This window comes from Carcharodon carcharias, chromosome 10 (assembly GCF_017639515.1).
Source record: "Carcharodon carcharias isolate sCarCar2 chromosome 10, sCarCar2.pri, whole genome shotgun sequence".
NCBI classification, from domain to species: domain Eukaryota; kingdom Metazoa; phylum Chordata; class Chondrichthyes; order Lamniformes; family Lamnidae; genus Carcharodon; species Carcharodon carcharias.
The window spans coordinates 86950193-86970910 of record NC_054476.1 but is presented as its reverse complement, the minus strand read 5'-3'; the positions used below and the strand labels follow the sequence as shown (position 1 = coordinate 86970910).

At 48.4% G+C, this 20718-nt stretch overlaps 1 protein-coding gene across 2 annotated transcripts in view; it reads left to right on the top strand.

Moving 5' to 3' along the window:
* The window catches only part of cd82b (CD82 molecule b), an 865856-nt gene that overhangs the window by 101592 nt on the left and 743546 nt on the right, over positions 1 to 20718 (top strand). For both annotated transcript variants that reach the window (XM_041196576.1, XM_041196577.1), the window contains 2 exons: positions 2282 to 2358; positions 4426 to 4498. In XM_041196576.1, coding sequence (XP_041052510.1) covers positions 2296 to 2358; positions 4426 to 4498 — 136 coding nt within the window. In that variant the 5' untranslated portion in view covers positions 2282 to 2295. The remainder of the gene's footprint in view (positions 1 to 2281; positions 2359 to 4425; positions 4499 to 20718) is intronic.

Genomic DNA, 20718 nt, shown 5'->3' with positions numbered 1-20718 from the left:
ATCCCAGTCCAGTGGTAAAGGTCGATCCCAGTCCAGGGGGTAAAGGTCGATCCCATTCGGGGGGATAAAGGTTGATCCCAGTCCTGGAGGTAAAGGTCAATCCCAGTCCAGGGAGAAAAGGTCGATCCCAGTCCAGTGGTAAAGGTCGATCCCAGTCCAGTGGTATAGGTCGATCCCAGTCCAGGGGGTAAAGGTACTTCCCAGTCTGGGGGTAAAGTTCGACTCCAGTCCAGGGGTAAAGGTCGATTTCAGTCCGGGGGTAAAGGTTGACCCTAGTCTGGGGGTAAAGGTCAATCCTAGTGCAGGGAGTAAAGATCCATCCCAGTGCAGGGAGTAAAGGTTGATCCCAGTCCAGGAGGTAAAGATCAATCCCAGTCCAGGGGGTTAAAGATCGATCCCAGCCCAGGGGGTAAAGATCGATTCCAGTCCAGGGGGTTAAAGATCGATCCTAGTCCAGGGGATAAAGGTTGATCCCAGTCCAGGGGGTAAAAGCCGACCTTAATCCAGGGGGTAAAGGTCGATCCCAGTCCAGGGGTAAGGGTCGACCCCAGTCCAAGGGTAAAGGTCGATCCCAGGCCTGTGAGTAAAGGTCCATCCCAGTCCGGGGGCAAAGGTTGATCCCAGTCCAGGGGGTAAAGATCCATCCCAGTCCAGGGGTTAAAGATCCATCCCAGTCCAGGGGTTAAAGGTCGATCCCAGTCCAGGGGTTAAAGGTCGATCCCAGTCCAGGGGTTAAAGATCGACCCCAGTCCAGGGGGTTAAAGATCGATCCCAGTCTTGGAGGTAAAGGTCGATCCCAGTCTTGGGGGTAAAGGTCAATCCCAGCCTTGGGGGGTAAAGGTTGATCCCAATCCAGGGGGTAAAGGTCCATCCCATTCGGGGGGATAAAGGTCGATCCCAGTCCTGGAGGTAAAGGTCAATCCCAGTCCAGGTAGTAAAGGTCGATCCCAGTCCAGTGATAAAGGTCGATCCCAGTCCAGGGGGTAAAGGTCCTTCCCAGTCTGGGGGTAAAGTTCGGCTCCAGTCCAGGGGGTAAAGGTCGATCCCAGTCCGGGGGTAAAGGCTGACCCCAGTCTGGGGGTAAAGGTCAATCCTAGTGCAGGGAGTAAAGGTCCATCCCAGTGCAGGGAGTAAAGGTTGATCCCAGTCCGGGGGTAAAGGTCGATCCCAGTCCGGGGGTAAAGTTCAATCCCAGTCCAGGAGGTAAAGATCGATCCCAGTCCAGGGGGTTAAAGATCGATCCCAGCCCATGGGGTAAAGATCGATCCCAGTCCAGGGGGTTAAAGATCGATCCCAGTCCAGGGGATAAAGGTCGATCCCAGTTCAGGGGGTAAAAGTCGACCCTAATCCAGGGGGTAAAGGTCGATCCCAGTCCAGGGGTAAGGGTCGACCCCAGTCCAAGGGTAAAGGTCCATCCCAGGCCTGGGAGTAAAGGTCCATCCCAGTCTGGGGGCAAAGGTTGATCCCAGCCCAGGGGGTAAAGATCCATCCCAGTCCAGGGGGTTAAAGATTGATCCCAGTCTTGGGGGTAAAGGTCGATCCCAGTCTTGGGGTAAAGGTCGATCCCAGTTTTGGGGGGTAAAGGTTGATCCCAGTCTTGGGAGGTAAGGGTCGATCCCAGTCTTGGGAGTAAAGGTCGATCCCAGTCTTGGAGGTAAAGGTCGATCCCAGTCTTGGGGATAAAGGTTGATCCCAGCCTTTGGGGTAAAGGTCGATCCCAGTCTTGGGGGGTTAAAGGTCGATCCCAGTCTTGGGGGGGTAAAGGTCGATCCCAGTCTTGGAGGGTAATGGTCGATCTCAGTGCGGGGGTAAAGGTCGATCCCAGTCCTGGAGGTAAAGGTCGATCCCTGTCCAGGGGGTAAAGGTCGATCCCAGTGCAGGGGGTAAAGATCGATCCCAGTGCAGGGGGTAAAGGTCAATCCTAGTGCAGGGGGTAAAGGTGGATCCCAGTCCAGGGGGTAAAGGTGGATCCCAGTCCAGGGGGTAAAGTTGGATCCCAATCCAGGGGTAAAGGTCGATTCCAAACCTGAAGGTTAAGGTCGATCCCAGTCCTGGAGGTAAAGGTCGATCCCAGTCCAAGGAGTAGAGGTCGATCCCAGTCCAGGGGGTAAAGGTCAACACCTACATTTTACAGAAAATAGTGTTGTTCACTGCTGAGGTTAAGGAGCTGGAGCTGGTTCCAGTTTTTTTAACTGATTCATTCTAACTGTCATTTGGGACATTTGAAAGTGTAGTGATTGGTACCAGTCTGAAATAAGATTCTGTTTTTCTGTTCATACAGGCCACTAGGAAAACATGGGAAAAGGCTGCATTAAAGTCACCAAATATTTCCTGTTCCTCTTCAATCTACTTTTCTTTGTGAGTATGGTATTTGTTCCTCAGGCATCTGCCTAAACAGCTGGTGGCTCAAGACCACATTAACTTGTGTTGAATGAGCAAATCCTCAAGATTTCCAGGTTCTGAGATTCTGTGGGCACCTTTTAGGCAAATATCCTGCACCCTGAAGAAAATCAGAGCCATCTCGGCTCCAGTTTTAGAGCTCGAGTACACTGCCCTGGTGACAAGGGGAGGGGAAGGTGCTGAGTCCCCATACTTACTAAGACAGATATAAAGAAGAGAGTTTGCAGTATTCCCAGTGTCCAGCTGGTGTACAATCCAAAATAAAAGCATAAAATGCTGGAAAAACTCAACAGGTCTGGCAGCAGCTGTGAGGAGAGAAACAGAGTTAACATTTTGACTCTTCTTCAAAGCCCTGTTTATATATAGAGACAATCCAACCTGCAGTCAGACATTTTTAAAGATCAGATTTGCTGACCGGGAAATCTCCCAACTTGGCAAACTGGACCCGGGGATGAAAATCTGGGGCTTTGCTGAGCATTTGCGACCGTACCTTTTTTTTAGTTTTGTACTGTGCCTTACCTCTTGAGCTGACCGTACCTACTTCATTGCAGTCGGGGCTGGCTGACAGGCAACAACAGGGACACTAGTAGAGTGGCAGCGCTAGCAGGCTGAATGCTGACTTCCTCAGGGAGATCCACTTTCACTCCCACGAGGCGGTGCTTCAGTAATCTGCTGCAGGAAAGATCACTGGATTGCTGTGAGAGGCCCCTCACTAACTCTCTGCGGAGATACAGGAGGCCCCTCACTGACTCTCTGTGGAGATACAGGAGGCACTTCACTGACCCTCTGCGGAGATACAGGAGGCACCTCACTGACTCTCTGCGGAGATACAGGAGGCCCCTCACTGACTCTCTGCGGAGATACAGGAGGCCCCTCACTGACTCTCTGCGGAGATACAGGAGGCACTTTACTGACTTTCTGCGGAGATACAGGAGGCACCTCACTGACTCTCTGCGGAGATACAGGAGGCCCCTCACTGACTCTCTGCGGAGATACAGGAGGCACTTCACTGACTCTCTGCGGAGATACAGGAGGCCCCTCACTGACTCTCTGCGGAGATACAGGAGGCCCCTCACTGACTCTCTGCGGAGGTACAGGAGGCCCCTCACTGATCTCTGTGGAGACACAGGAGGCCCCTCACTCACTCTCTGTGGAGATACAATAGGACCCTCATTAACTCTCTGTGAAGATACAGGAGGCCCCTCATTGACTCTGGAGATACAGGAGGCCACTCTCTGACTCTCTCCGTGGAAATACAAGAGGACCCTCACTGACTCTCTATGGAGATACAGGAGGCCCCTCACTGACTCTGTGGAGATATAGGGGGCCTCTCACTGACTCGGCTGTGTTATGAGATGGAAGGTTGTATTTGCCAGGGTTATCTAGAAGGGTAACTTAGCCGCGCTATCACTGCAGTTTTGCAAATTTGTATTTATTACGAGAAAGTTTATGAACTGAATTCAGAAATAATGAGTCCACTAACACATTTAGAGATTTTGAAAATTAAATAAAAACATTTGTTAACAAAAGCAAATAAGTAAAACACATAAACAAGGTTACAAGTTACACCTTTACTTATTATTATAACAAATCCCACAATTCCTAATGGCCCTGACTCCCAATTACACCCCCTTTAAGGCAATAGTCGAAAAAGAGATTGGAAATTTGGACAGGTAATCCAGCAAGGTTACCACAGCACCCACTCAACGGTGGAATTCCAATGGCTTTTTAACACAACTTTTGTTACTGGTACAGTAGATTTCTGAAAATTGGCTAGAGGCTGTTTCCCCAAGTCTGTTTCACACGGTGTATCTTTTAGATCTTACACGGCCACCCCGAGACAACTTTCCATCCTTCTTGAATGTGGGAATTTTCAGACTGAATAATTACTGACCTCTCACTGGAACCTTTTCTGGAGATAGTCACTTCATTGAAGAGTTCTTTTTTTCCTCATTGCCCCCAGCTGTAAACAGTGATTTGTTTGTTTCTCTTCTGGTTTAGCTGATTTATGTATTATTTTTACAGATTCTGGGGGCTGTTATCCTAGGCTTTGGATTATGGATTCTTCTTGATAAAACCAGTTTTATTGCTGTCGTACGTGAGTATCTGCAGAAATAGCTTTTCTATCCTACAGTGGGGCGATAGGTACGATAAGGGAAACAACAAGAACTTTGCAATTCCAAACCCTTTTCCAATCTGAAGGGTGGGATTGATGGATACTTTTGATGCTTTTTAAAAATTCATTTATGGGATGTGCCCATCTCTTGTGAGACCAGCATTTATTGCCCATCCTTAGTTGCTCTTGAGAAGATGGTGGTGAGCTGCCTTCTTGAACCGCTGCAGTCCATGTGGTGTAGGTAAATCCACAGTGCTGTTAGGGAGAGAGTTCCAGGATTTCGATCCAGTGACAGTGAAGGAACAGCGGATACATTTCCAAGTCAGGATGGTGAGTGACTTGGAGTGGAACTTCCAGGTGACAGTGTTCCCATCTATCTGCTGCCCTTGTTCTTCTGGATGGTAGTGGTCATGGGTTTACAAGGTGCTGTCTAAGGAGCCTTGGTGAATTCCTGCAGTGCATCTTGTAGATGGTACACACTGCTGCTACTGTGCGTCGGTGGTAGAGGGAGAGAATGTTTGTGGATGTGGTGCCAGTCAAGCGGGCTGCTTTGTCCTGGACGGTGTCAAGCTTTTTGAGTGTTGTTGGAGCTGCCCTCATCCAGGCAAGTGGAGAGTATTCCATCACACTCCTGACTTGTGTCTTGTAGATGGTGGACAGGCTTTGGGGAGTCAGGAGATGAGTTACATGCCACCGGATTTCTAGCTTTTGATCTACTCTTGTAGCCACAGTATTTATATGGCTAGTCTAGTTCAGTTTTTGGTCAATGTTAATCCCCAAGATGTTGATAGTGGTGGATTCAGCAATGGTAACGCCATTGAATGTCAAGGGGCAATGGTTAGATTCTCTGTTGTTGGAGATGGTCATTGCCTGGCACTTGTGTGGTGCAAATGTACTTGCCACTTGTCAGCCCAAGCCTGGATATTGTCCAGGTCATGCTGCATTTGGACATGGACTGCTTCAGTACCTGAGGAGGAAAGAATGTCGTTGAACATTGTGCAATCATCAGCGAACATCCCCACCTCTGACCTTATGATGGAGGAAAGGGTCATTGATGAAGTAGCTGAAGATGGTTGGACCTAGGACACTACCCTGAGGAAGTCCTACAATGACGTCCTGGAAATGAAATCATTGAGCCCCCACAACCACAACCATTTCCCTTTGTGCTATATATGACTCCAACCAGAGGTGTGTTTTCCCCCCCGATTGCCATTGACTCCAGTTTTGCTCGGGCTCCTTTATGCCACAGTTGATCAAATGCTGCCTTGATGTCAAGGGCAGTCACTCTCACCTTACCTTGGGAGTTCAGCTCTTTTATCCATGTTGAGCTAAAGCTGTAATGAGGTCAGGAGCTGAGTAACCCTGGTGAAACCCAAACTGAGCATCAGTGAGCAGGTTATTGCTAAGTAAGTGCCACTTGATAACACTATTGATGATCCCTTCCGTTAATTTACTGATGATGGAGAGTAGACTGATGGGCTGGGTTGGATTTGTCCTGCTTTTTGTGTACAGGACATACCTGGGCAATTTTCCACATAGCCGGGTAGATGCCAGTGTTATAGCTGTACTGGAACAGCTTGGCTAGAGGTGTGGCAAGTTCTGGAGCACAAGTCTTCATTACTATTGCTGGAATATTCTCAGGGCTCATATTCTTTGCAGTATCCAGTACCTTCAGCCATTTCTTAATATCACGTGGAGTGAATCAGATTGGCTGAAGACTGGCATCTGTGATGCTGGGAACCTCCGGAGGAGGCCGAGATGGATCATCCACTTGGAACTTCTGGCTGAAGATTGGAGCAAATGCTTCAGCCTTATCTTTTGCACTGATGTGCTGGGCTCCTCCATCATTGAGGATGGGGATATTTGTGGAACCTCCTCCTCCAGTGAGTTGTTTAATTGTCCACCACCATTCGCGACTGGATGTGACAGAACTGCAGAGCTTAGATCTGATCCGTTGGTTGTGGAATCACATAACTCTGTCCATCACTTGCTGCTTAAGCTGTTTGTGTTGTAGCTTCACCATATTGACAGCTCATTTTTAGGTGTGCAGGGTGCTGCTTCTGGCATCCTCTTCTGCACTCTTCATTGAATCAGGGTTGATCCCCTGCCTTGATGGTAATGGTAGAGTGGGGGATATGCTGGGCCATGAGGCTACTGATTGTGGTTGAATTCAATGCTGCTACTGCCAATGGCCCACAGCACCTCATGGTTGCCCAGTCTTGGGTTGCTAGATCTGTTCAAAATCTATCCCATTTAGTACGGTGGTAGTGCCACACAACATGATGGAGTGTATCCTCAATGTGAAGATGGAACTTCACCTCAAGAAGTGGTGGTGGTGACTCTTACCGATACTGTCATGGACAGATGCATCTGTGGCAGGTTGGTTGGTGAGGATGAGGTCAAGAATGTTTTTTTCCCTCTTGCTGGTTCCCTCACCACTTGCTGCAGACCCAATCTAGCAGCTATGTCCTTTAGGACTCGGCCAGCTCGATCAGTAGTGGTGCAACTGATCCATTCTTGGTGATGGACATTGAAGTCCCCCACCCAGAGTACATTCTGTGCCCTTGCCACCCACAGTGCTTCCTCCGAGTGATGTTCAAAATGGAGGAGCACTGATTCATCAGCTGAGGGAAGGTGGTAAGTAGTGATCAGCAGGAGACTTCTTTGCCCATGTTTGACCTGATGCCATGAGACTTCACGGGGTCTGGAGTCGATGTTGAGGACTCCCAGGGCAACTCCCTCCCGACTATATACCGCTGTGGTGCCACCTCTGCTGGGTCTGCCGGTGGAACAGGACATACCCAGGGATGGTGAAGGTGGTGTCCAGGACATGACCTGTAAGGGGTGATTCCATGAGGATGACTATGTCAGGCTGTTTCTTGACTAGCCTGTGGGACAATTTTGGCACTAGATCCCAGATGTTACTAAGGAGGACTTTGCAGGGTAGACAGGGCTGAGATTGCTGTTGTCGTTTCCGGTGCCTAGGTTGATGCCAGGTGGTCTGTCCAAATGCATTCCTTTTTTGTAACTTTGTAGCGGTTTGATACAACTGAGTGGCTTGCTCGGCCACTTCAGAGGGCATTTAAGAGTCACCCACATTGCTGTGGGTCTGGTGTTACATGTAGGCCAGAATATGGAAGGATGGCAGATTTCCTTCCCTAAAGGACTTTACCTGATGGGTTTTTACATAAATCACAATGATTTCGTGATCATCATTAGACTTAATTCCAGATTTTTACTGATGTTCTGCCGCCTGTCATTGCATCTCCATCATTGTGTTATGGGCAGCTCGCAGAGGCTCATCATCTGACTCAGACACAACGGGTGACTGGTATCCAGCAGCCCTCCAAGTGCCGGAGACCTGTGCTGTTCCTGTTTCCGACTGCAATGGAGAGGTGTTTTCCAGTAGATGACCCTAATCTAGAGCTATGCCACACCAAGGTGTCTGTCTCTGCACTGTTGGAGGGTGCGGGTGAGTGCAATGATGGTTCTTCCTCAGTGGCTTCCTCCTCCGAGGTGGTCTAAGGGCTGAGGCTTACTTTGTCCCTCCTTGTGTTCCAAGATCGACTGGTGTGTATGAGAGGGGGAAGATAGTTTTAGTTCATGAACAGTGTTATGATGCGGCAGATGATGTGTGCCGGGCGGATAAAATCCACGAGGGAAACTTGATCCCGCTATCACAACAGTTTTGCAAGTTGTATTTATTTTGAGATGCTTGAACTGAATTCAGTAGTAATGTGTCCACCAAGACTTAGAGATTTTTTAAAAGCTAAAAGTAAAATATTTATTAACCAAAGAAAAGATTTCAAGCACATACTTAGGTTTACAAATTACTACTATAATAACTCCTAAAATCATTAATTAACCTGACTCCTAGTTACACCTAATTTAAGGCAATGGTCCAAAAATTGATATTTTAGATTTTAACAGATCCAGCAAATTAACACAATACCCTGGATAGTGGAATTCAAAATGGCTTTCTCCAGCTTCAGTTTCTGTAGACAGCAGTCTTAATGCACAAATACTGGAGGCTTCTCGGCCTTCTATTAGATCTTATGGTGCCTTCCCCTGACACATAGCCTCATTCTCTTTTATATATGTTTCACCCCTTTTAATATGTAAATTCCATTGCTTCCATATGTCTGTGGAACTTTATCTTTTCTTTTCATGTTGTCAATATTCTCATTAACCTCTTTGAAATTCAAATTCCCTTTCATTTATCAAAAATCCAATTTCCCTTTACACCTTACATGCTCAGACCCCAACCATGTTAACTCATTAGCATATTAAAGACACTCCTACACCTTACTTCTTTTGATAGCTTCAGCTTGCAGTCTGCTTGGCTGTAAAATGTAATTAAATCGCATACACAGACAGAAAAACACAACCCCCATAACCTACTTTACAATAAACCAGAAAAAAATCATGAAAATTATCATACCTTCATGACAAGCAGGCAGTTACAAGATTGCATGTTACTCGCTGTGAATGTCAGGATGTGATAAACTCATGAAGCTGTCATCTATACTATGTTGCTGGGACAAGCTGATCTCCCCTTCCCCACAGGAGCGAACCCTGTCCTTCCCCAGCCAGCTTGGGGTATGATGTTTGCTGTCCCTTCTCTGGCCTGGGATCTTACCCTTCTGTTGTGTGCCAGCTTGGACTGCATTTTTTTAACTTCATTCCAGGGATGTGGGCTTCGCTGGCTAGGCCAGCATTTATTGCCCATCCCTAGTTGCTCTTGAGAAGGTGGTGGTGAGCTACCTTCTTGAACTGCTGCAGTCCATGAAGACAAAAGAAAGGAATGTGATGAGAATGGATGGAGCAGAAGTTGGGAAAACATGCATGCCCCCTGTGTGTGATGAGTCCTCTTCAGAACGGGCTGAGGATGGAGTGTGAGCAGCATGATAGATGAGATGGCGGAGCAGCCCTTTGAGTATATGATAATATAATGAGAGTTTGATATTGGAGGGAATTGAAGGATGACTTAGAACAAAAACAAAAATACCTGGGAAAACTCAGAAGGTCTGACAGCATCTGCGGAGAGGAACACAGTTAACGTTTCGAGTCTGAATGACTCTTCACCAGTTCTGATGAAGAGCCACTGGGACTCAAAACATTAACTGTGTTCCTCTGCGCAGATGCTGTCAGACTTTCTGAGTTTTTCCAGGTATTTTTATTTTCTTCTAGATTTCCAGCATCCACAGTGTTTTGCTTTTATCTGAAGGATGACTTGTCCTGGCAGAATGGATGAGATCATTCACCCTCTTCCTGCACTGGATGGCGTTGTGGGTATGGTGGCTAGCCGCACTGACCTCCTCTGCTATGGCCTCCCAGGCCAGTGGGGTGTGGCTGGTATGCTTCTTGGAGCCATCCTTGGGATAGAGCCCATCTGTATGCTGCTGGATTCCTCGGTTCAAGGCCTGGAGGGTGAATCGGGTCAGAAACGGGGTGCAGCCCTCTTCATCTGGTTACCAGACATGTCTGTGGGTCTCCTGGAGACAGCTGGGCTGGAGACAGTGAGATGTGAGTACGTGGCTGGCGTGTAAATATGGGGCCTGGATGTTCGACCCCATTAGATAACGTTGGGACAGTCAAATCAGCACCCGCCAGGTGACTTGGAGAGATACTCGCCTGTGCATAATTAATGAATGGAATATTGTACTCCTGATGGAATGGAGTCGTGTACTCCCGCTGGACTGGAGTCGTGTACTCCCGTTGGACTGGAGTCGTGTACTCCCGCTGGACTGGAGTCGTGTACTCCCGTTGGACTGGAGTCGTGTACTCCCGTTGGACTGGAGTCGTGTACTCCCGCTGGACTGGAGTCGTGTAATCCCGCTGGACTGGAGTCATGTACTCCAGTTGGACTGGAGTCGTGTACTCCCGTTGGATTGGAGTCATGTACTCCCGTTGGACTGGAGTCATGTACTCCCGTCGGACTGGAGTCGTGTACTCCCGTCGGACTGGAGTCGTGTACTCCTGTTGGAATGGAGTTGTGTACTCCCGTCGGACTGGAGTCGTGTACTCCCGTTGGACTGGAATATTGTACTCCCGTTGGACTGGAATATTGTACTCCCGTCGGACTGGAGTCGTGTACTCCCGTCGGACTGGAGTCGTGTATTCCCGTCGGACTGGAATATTGTACTCCCGTTGGACTGGAATATTGTACTCCTTTTGGAATGGAGTTGTGTACTCCCGTCGGACTGCAGTTGTGTACTCCCCTCGGACTGGAGTCGTGTACTCCCCTCGGACTGGAGTCGTGTACTCCCCTCGGACTGGAGTCGTGTAATCCCGTCGGACTGGAGTCGTGTACTCCCGTCGGACTGGAGTCGTGTACTCCCGTCGGACTGGAATATTGTACTCCGGTCGGACTGGAATATTGTACTCCCGTCGGACTGGAGTCGTGTACTCCTGTCGGACTGGAGTCGTGTACTCCCGTCGGACTGGAGTCGTGTACTCCCGTCGGACTGGACTCGTGTACTCCCGTCGGACTGGAGTCGTGTACTCCCGTCGGACTGGAATATTGTACTCCCGTCGGACTGGAGTCATGTACTCCCGTCGGACTAGAGTCGTGTACTCCCGTCGGACTGGAATATTGTACTCCCATCGGACTGGAGTCATGTACTCCTGTCGGACTGGAATATTGTACTCCCGTCGGACTGGAGTCGTGTATTCCCGTCGGACTGGAGTCGTGTACTCCTGTCGGACTGGAAAATTGTACTCCTGTCGGATTGGAGTTGTGTACTCCCGTCGGACTGGAGTCGTGTACTCCCGTCGGACTGGAGTCGTGTACTCCCGTCGGACTGGAGTCGTGTACTCCCGTCGGACTGGAGTCGTGTACTCCCGTCGGACTGGAATATTGTACTCCCGTCGGACTGGAGTCGTGTACTCCCATCGGACTGGAATATTGTACTCCCGTCGGACTGGAGTCGTGTACTCCCGTCGGACTGGAGTCGTGTACTCCCGTCGGACTGGAATATTGTACTCCCGTCGGACTGGAGTCGTGTACTCCTGTCGGACTGGAGTCGTGTACTTCTGTCGGACTGGAGTCGTGTACTCCCGTCGGACTGGAGTCGTGTACTCCCGTCGGACTGGAATATTATACTCCCGTCGGACTGGAGTCGTGTACTCCCGTCGGACTGGATTCGTGTACTCCCGTCGGACTGGAGTCGTGTACTCCCGTCGGACTGGAGTCGTGTACTCCCGTCGGACTGGAGCCGTGTACTCCCGTCGGACTGGAGTCGTGTACTCCCGTCGGACTGGAGTCGTGTACTCCCGTCGGACTGGAGTCGTGTACTCCCGTCGGACTGGAGTCGAGTACTCCCGTCGGACTGGAGTCGTGTACTCCCGTCGGACTGGAGTCGTGTACTCCCGTCGGACTGGAGTCGTGTACTCACGTCGGACTGGAGTCGTGTACTCCCGTCGGAATGGAGTCGTGTACTCCCGTCGGACTGGAGTCGTGTACTCCCGTCGGACTGGAATATTGTACTCCCGTCGGACAGGAGACGTGTACTCCCGTCGGACTGGAGTCGTGTACTCCCGTCGGACTGGAGTCGTGTACGCCCTTCGGACTGGAGTCGTGTACTCCCGTCGGACTGGAGTCGTGTACTCCCGTTGGACTGGAGTCGTGTACTCCCGTCGGACTGGAGTCGTGTACTCCCGTCGGACTGGAATATTGTACTCCCGTCGGACTGGAGACGTGTACTCCCGTCGGACTGGAGTCGTGTACTCCCGTCGGACTGGAGTCGTGTACTCCCTTCGGACTGGAGTCGTGTACTCCCGTCGGACTGGAGTCGTGTACTCCCGTTGGACTGGAGACGTGTACTCCCGTCGGACTGGAGTCGTGTACTCCCGTCGGACTGGAGTCGTGTATTCCCGTCGGTCTGGAATATTGTACTCCGGTCAGAATGGAATATTGTACTCCGGTCGGACTGGAATATTGTACTCCGGTCGGAACAGAATATTGTACTCCGGTCGGTTGGAATATTGTACTCCGGCCAAGGTAAACTGGGAACAGCTACTTGTGGGGAAATCTACAGAGGAGCAGTGGGGGGGTGTTCAAAAAGGAATTGGGGTGTGTATAGATTCAACTTGTTCCCTCTGGGGTGATAGGAAGGAGGAACAAGCCCAGAGAGCCATGGATGACCAGAGATATTCAGGTTATGATGGGAAGGAAAAGAGAGGCTTTCAGCAGGTACAAGGGAAGCAAATCAGCAGAAGCATTAGTGGAGTACAGAAAGTGCAGAGTGGATCTTAAGAAAGCAATTGGGAGAGCAAAGAGGGGATATGAGAAAGCTCTGGCTGGTAAAAATAGGGAAAATCCCAAGATATTCTATATCAATGGGAAGAGGATAACCAGGGAAAGAGTCGGGCCCACTAGGGACCAAGGGGGCAATCTATGGCTGGAGCCAGAGGACATCGGTAGAGTGTTGAACGAATACTTCACATCCGTCATCACCCAAGAGAATGAGGATGAAGGTACCGAACATGGGGAGAAAGACTGCGAGGTTCTTGGGCAAATTGATATAGGGAGTGACAAGGTATTGGAGGTGTTGGAAGGCTTAAAGGTGGACAAATCTCCAGATCCAGATGATTTGTGTCCCAGGCTGCTGAGGGAGGCAGGGGAGGAGATCGCAGGGGTTCTGGCCCAAATTTTTAATTCCTCTCTGGCCACGGGAGTGGTGCCAGAGGACTGGAGAATGGCTAATGTGATTCCGCTATTTAAGAAGGGTTGTAGAGAAAAGCCAGGGAACTACAGACCAGTGAGTCTCACATCAGTGGTAGGGAAACTATTGGTGAAAATTCTGAAGGAGAGTATCTATCTCCAGTTGGAGAGGCAAGGCTTGATCAGGGATGGTCAGCATGGTTTTGTCAGAGGGAGGTCATGACTAACAAATTTGATTGAATTTTTTGAGGAGGTGACCAGGTGTGTAGATGAGGGTAGTGCAGTTGATGTAGTTTATATGGATTTCAGCAAAGCCTTTGACATGGGAGACTTATAAAGAAGGCAAATGCACATGGGGTACAGGGTAATTTGATAAGGTGAATTCAAAATTGGCTTACTTGTAGGAGACAGAGGGTGATGACAGAAGGCTGCTTTAGTGACTGGAAGCCAGTGTCCAGTGGCATACATCAGGGATCTGTGCTGGGTCCCCTATTATTCATCATTTATATAAACAACTTAGATGACTATGTGGGGGGTAGGATTAGTAAGTTTGCGAATGACACAAAGATTGTCCAGGTGGTTAACAGTGAGGTTGAGTGTCTTGGGCTACTGGAAGATATAGACGGGATGGTCAAATGGGCAGATAAGTGGCAGATAGAATTTAACCTGAAAAGTATAAGGTGATACACTTTGGAAGGAGGAATTTGACAAGGAAGTATTCAATGAACGGCATGACTCTAGGAAGTTCTGAGGAACAAAGGGACCTTGGCATGTGTGTCCATAGATCTCTGAAGGCGTTGGGGCATGTTAGTGGGGTGGTGAAAAAGGCATATGGGACACTTGCCTTTATCGATCAAGGCATAGATTACAAAAGTAGGGAGGTCATGTTGGAGTTGTATAGACCCTTGGTGAGGCCACAGCTGGAGCACTGTGTGCAGTCCTGGTCATCACATTATAGGAAGGATGTGATTACATTGGAGGGGGTGCAGCGGAGATTCACCAGGATGTTGCCTGGGATGAAACATTTTAGTTATGAAGAGAGGTTGGATAGACTTGGGTTGGTATCGTTGCAGCAGAGAAGACTGAGGGGTGACCTGATCGAGGTGTACAAGATTATGAAGTGCATGGACAGGGTGGATAGGGAGCAGCTGTTCCTCTTAGTTGAAGGGTCAGTCACGAGGGGACACAAGTTCAAGGTGAGGGCAAGAGGTTTAGGCGGGTTGTGAGGAAAAACCTTTTTACCCAGAGGGTGGTGACAGTCTGGAATGCACTGCCTGGGACGGTGGTGGAGGCGGGTTACCTCACATTGTTTTAAAAGTATCTGGATGAGCACATGGCACGTCATAACATTCAAGGCTATGGGCCAAGTGCTGGTAAATGGGGTTAGGTAGTAGGTCAGGTATTTCTCACGTGTCGGTGCAGACGCAATGGGCCGAAAGGCCTCTTCTGCACTGTGAGATTCTGTGAATATTGTACTCCTGCTGGAATGGAGTAGTGAACTCCTGTTTGATTGGAGTATTGCACTCCAGTTGGAATGGAGTAGCGAACTCCTGTTGGATTGGAGTATTGTACTCCAGCTGGAATGGAGTAGCGAACTCCTGTTGGATTGGAGTATTGCACTCCAGTTGGAATGGAGTAGCGAACTCCTGTTGGATTGAAGTATTGTACTCCAGTTGGAATGGAGTAGCGAACTCCTGTTGGATTGGGGTATTGTACTCCAGCTGGAATGGAGTAGCGAACTCCTGTTGGATTGAGGTATTGTACTCCAGTTGGAATGGAGCAGTGAACTCCTGTTGGATTGAGGTATTGTACTCCAGTTGGAATGGAGCAGTGAACTCCGGTTGGATTGGAGTATTGTACTCCAGTTGGAATGGAGTAGCGAAATCCTGTTGGATTGGGGTATTGTACTCCAGTTGGAATGGAGTAGTGAACTCCTGTTGGTTTGGAGTATTGTTCTCCAGTTGGAATGGCTTGGCGAACTCCTTTTGTTTTGGGGTATTGTACTCCAGTTGGAATGGAGCAGTGAACTCCTGTTGGATTAGAGTAATGTACTCCAGTTGGAATGGCTTGGCGAACTCCTGTTGGATTGGAGTATTATACTCCAGTTGGAATAGAGTAGTGAACTCCTGTTGGATTGGGGTATTGTACTCCAGTTGGAATGGAGTGGCGAACGCCTGTTGGATTGGGGTATTGTACTCCAGTTAGAACGGAGTAGTGAACTCCTGTTGGATTGGGGTATTGTACTCCAGTTGGAATGGAGTAGCGAACTCCTGTTGGATTGGGGTATTGTACTCCAGTTGGAATGGAGTAGCGAACTCCTGTTGGATTGGGGTATTGCACTCCCGTTCGGATGGAGTAGCGAGCTCCTGTTGGATTGGAGTACTGTACTCCAGCTGGAATGGAGTGGCGAAGTCCTGTTGGATTGGAGTATTGTACTCCAGCTGGAATGGAGTAGTGAACTCCTGTTGGATTGGGGTATTGTACTCCAGTTGGAATGGAGCAGTGAACTCCTGTTGGATTGGAGTATTGTACTCCAGTTGGAATGGAGTAGCGAATTCCTGTTGGATTGGGGTATTGTACTCCAGCTGGAATGGAGTAGCGAACTCCTGTTGGATTGGGGTATTGTACTCCAGTTAGAATGGAGTAGCGAACTCCTTTTGGATTGGGGTATTGTACTCCTGTTGGAATGGAGCAGCGAACTCCTGTTGGATTGGGGTATTATACTCCATTTGGAATGGAGCAGAGAACTCCTGTTGGATTGGGGTATTTTACTCCAGTTGGAATGGAGTAGCGAACTCCTTGGATTTGGGTATTGTACTCCAGCTGGAATGGAGTAGCGAACTCCTGTTGTATTGGGGTATTGTACTCCAGTTACAATGGAGTCGCGAACTCCTGTTGGATTGGAGTATTGTACTCCAGTTGGAATGGAGCAGCGAACTCCTGTTGGATTGAGGTATTGTACACCAGTTGGAATGGAGTAGCGAACTCCTGTTGGATTGTGGTATGGTACTCCAGTTGGAATGCCGTAGCGAACTCCTTTTGGCTTGGAGTATTGTACTCCAGTTGGAATGGAGTAGCAAACTCCTTTTGGATTGGAATATTGTACTCCAGTTGGAATGGAACAGTGAACTCGTCGGACTGGAAGATTGTACTCCCATTGGACTAGAATATTGTACTCCCGTCGGACTAGAATATTGTATTCCCGTCGGAATGGAATATTGTACTCCGGTCGGACTGAAATATTGTACTCCCGTCGGAGTGGAAAATTGTACTGTCGGACTGGAATATTGTATTCCGCTCGGAATGGAATATTGTACTCTGGTCGGAATGGAATATTGTACTCCGGTCGGACTGGAATATTGTACTCCTGTCGGAATGGAATATTGTACTCCCGTCGGAATGGAATATTGTACTCCTGTCGGATTGGAATATTGTACTCCTGTCGGACTGGAATATTATATTCCGGTCAGAATGGAATATTGTACTCCCATCGGTACGGAATATTATACTCTGGTCGGACTGGAATATTGTACTCCAGTCGGACTGGAGTCATGTACTCCCGTCGGACTGTAATATTGCACTCCGGTTGGAATGGAACACTTAGTACTTTGGTCGGACTCGAATGTTGTACTCCGGTCGGAATGGAATATTATACTCCGGTCGGAATGGAATATTGTACTCCGGTCGGAATGGAGTATTGTACTCCGGTCGGACTGGAATATTGTATTCCCGTCGGAATGGAATATTGTACTCCGGTCGGACTGGAATATTGCACTCCGGTCGGAATGGAACACTTTGTACTTTGGTCGGACTCGAATGTTGTACTCTGGTCGGAATGGAATATTGTACTCCGGTTGGAATGGAATATTGTACTCCGGTCGGAATGGAGTATTGTACTCCGGTCGGACTGGAATATTGTATTCCCGTCGGAATGGAATATTGTACTCCGGTCAGAATGGAATATTGTACTCCCGTCGGATTGGAATATTGTACTCCGGTCGGACTGGAATATTGTATTCCCGTCGGAATGGAATATTGTACTCCGGTCGGAATGGAATATTGTACTCCCGTTGGAATGGAATATTGTACTCCGGTCGGACTGAAATATTGTACTCCTGTCGGAGTGGAAAATCGTACTCCTGTCGGACTGGAATATTGTACTCCGGTCGGAATGGAATATTGTACTCCGGTCGGAATGGAATATTGTACTCCGGTTGGAATGGAGTATTGTACTCCGGTTGGACTGGAATATCATACTCCGGTCAGAATGGAATATTGTACTCCGGTCGGAATGGAATATTTTATTCCAATTGGAATGGAGTATTGTACTCCTGCTGGAATTGAATGTCTATCGTAACATTAGTTGGGATAGACATAGTGTTAAGGGCTTGGATGGAGTGGATTTCTTGAAATTTGTACAGGAGAAATTTCTATGTCACTATGTAGCGGGTCCAACAAGAGACTGCGCAGCACTGCACCTAATTCTGGGGGATAAAGCCGGACAGGTGGTTGAGGTGGTGATGGGGAAGCATTTTAGTGATAGCGACCACAACATGCTACAATTTAAGCTTGTTATGGACAAGGAAACAAACAAGTTGCAAAAAAATGTTTTGGTTTGGGGAGAGCGGATTTTAGTAAAATAAGGCAGGATCTGGCCAAGGTAAACTGGGAACAACTACTTGTGGGAAAATCTATAGAGGAGCAGTGGGGGGTGTTCAAAAAGGAATTGGGGTGTGTATAGGTTCAACTAGTTCCCTCTGGGTGGTAGGAAGGAGGAACAAGCCCAGAGAGCCATGGATGACCAGAGATATTCAGGTTACGATGGGAAGGAAAAGAGAGGCTTTCAGCAGGTACAAGGGAAGTAAATCAGCAGAAGCATTAGTGGAGTACAGAAAGTGCAGGGTGGAGCTTAAGAAAGCAATTAGGAGAGCAAAGAGGGGATATGAGAAAGCTCCAGCTGGTAAAAATAAGGAAAATCCCAAGATATTCTATATCAATGGGAAGAGGATAACCAGGGAAAGAGTCGGGCCCACTAGGGACCAAGGGGGCAATCTATGGCTGGAGCCAGAGGACATCGGTAGAGTGTTGAATGAATACTTCACATCCGTCATCACCCAAGAGAATGAGGATGAAGGTATCGAACATGGGGAGAAAGACTGCGAGGTTCTTGAGCAAATTGATATAGGGAGTGACAAGGTATTAGAGGTGTTGGCAGGCTTAAAGGTGGACAAATCTCCAGATCCAGATGATTTGTGTCCCAGGCTGCTGAGGGAGGCAGGGGAGGAGATCGCAAGGGCTCTGACCCAAATTTTTAATTCCTCTCTGGCCACAGGGGAGGTGCCAGAGAACTGGAGAATGGCTAATATGGTTCCGCTATTTAAGAAGGGTTGTAGAGATAAGCCAGGGAACTACAGACCAGTGAGTCTCACATCAGTGGTAGGAAAACTATTGGAGAAAATTCTGAAGGAGAGTGTCTATCTCCAATTGGAGAGGCAAGGCTTGATCAGGGATGCTCAGCATGGCTTTGTCAGAGGGAGATGATGCCTAACAAATTTGATTGAATTTTTTGAGGAGGTGACCAGGTGTGTAGATGAGGGTAGTGCAGTTGATGTAGTTTATATGGATTTCAGCAAAGCCTTTGACATGGGAGACTTATAAAGAAGGCAAATGCACATGGGGTACAGGGTAATTTGATAAGGTGAATTCAAAATTGGCTTACTTGTAGGAGACAGAGGGTGATGACAGAAGGCTGCTTTAGTGACTGGAAGCCAGTGTCCAGTGGCATACATCAGGGATCTGTGCTGGGTCCCCTATTATTCGTCATTTATATGAACGACATAGATGACTATGTGGGGGGTAGGATTAGTAAGTTGGCGAATGACACAAAGATTGTCCAGGTGGTTAACAGTGAGGTTGAGTGTCTTGGGCTACTGGAAGATATAGATGGGATGGTCAAATGGGCAGATAAGTGGCAGATAGAATTTAACCTGAAAAGTATGAGGTGATACACTTTGGAAGGAGGAATTTGACAAGGAAGTATTCAATGAACGGCATGACGCTAGGAAGTTCTGAGGAACAAAGGGACCTTGGCATGTGTGTCCATAGATCTCTGAAGGCGTTGGGGCATGTTAGTGGGGTGGTGAAAAAGGCATATGGGACACTTGCCTTCATCGATCAAGGCATAGATTACAAAAGTAGAGAGGTCATGTTGGAGTTGTATAGAACCTTGGTGAGGCCACAGCTGGAGTACTGTGTGCAGTTCTGATCACCACATTATAGGAAGGATGTGATTACACTGGAGTGGGTGCAGAGGAGATCCACCAGGATGTTGCCTGGGATGAAACATTTTAGTTATGAAGAGAGGTTGGATAGACTTGGGTTGTTTTCGTTGCAGCAGAGAAGACTGAGGGATGACCTGATCGAGGTGCACAAGATTATGAAGTGCATGGACAGGGTGGATAGGGAGCAGCTGTTCCCTTTAGTTGAAGGGTCAGTCACATGGGGACACAAGTTCATGGCACCTCATAACATTCAAGGCTATGGGCCAAGAGCTGGTAAATGGGGTTAGGTAGTAGGTCAGGTATTTCTCACGTGTCAGTGCAGACGCGATGGGCCGAAGGGCCTCTTCTGCACTGTGTGATTCTGTGAATACAGTACTCCTGCTGGAATGGAGTAGTGAACTCCTGTTTGATTGGAGTATTGTAGTCCAGCTGGAATGGAGTAGCGAATTCCTGTTGGATTGGAGTATTGTACTCCAGTTTAAATGGAGTAGCGAACTCCTGCTGGATTGGGATATTGTACTCCAGTTGGAATGGAGCAGCGAACTCCTGTTGGATTGGTGTATTGTACTCCAGTTGGAATGGAGTAGCGAACTTCTGTTGGTTTGGGGTATTGTACTCCAGTTGGAATGGAGTAGCGAACTCCTGTTGGATTGGGAGATTGTACTCCAGTTGGAATGGTGTAGCGAACTCCTGTTGGATTGGAGTATTGTACTCCAGCTGGAAAGGAGTAGCGAACTCCTGTTGGATTGAGGTATTGTACTCCAGTTGGAATGTAGTAGCGAACTCCTGTGGGATTGCAGTACTGTACTCCAGCTGGAATGGAGTAGCGGACTCCTGTTGGATTGGAGTATCGTACTCCAGTTGAAATGGAGCAGTGAATTCCTGTTAGATTGGAGTATTGTAATCCAGCTGGAATGGAGTAGCGAACTCCTGTTGGATTGGAGTATTGTAGTCCCGTTGGAATGGAATAGGGTACTCCCGTCGGACTGGAAGATAGTACTCCCGTCGAACTGGAAGATTGTACTCCTGTCAGAATGGAATATTGTACTCCCTTCGGAATGGAATATTGTACTCCCGTTGGAATGGAATATTGCACTCACATCGGAATGGAATATTGTACTCACGTCGGACTGGAATATTGTACTCCTGTCGGACTGGAAGATTGTACTCCCGTCGAACTGGAATATTGTACTCCCGTCGGAATGGAATATTGTACTCCAGTCGGATTGAAATGTTGTACTCTGGTCGGATTGGAA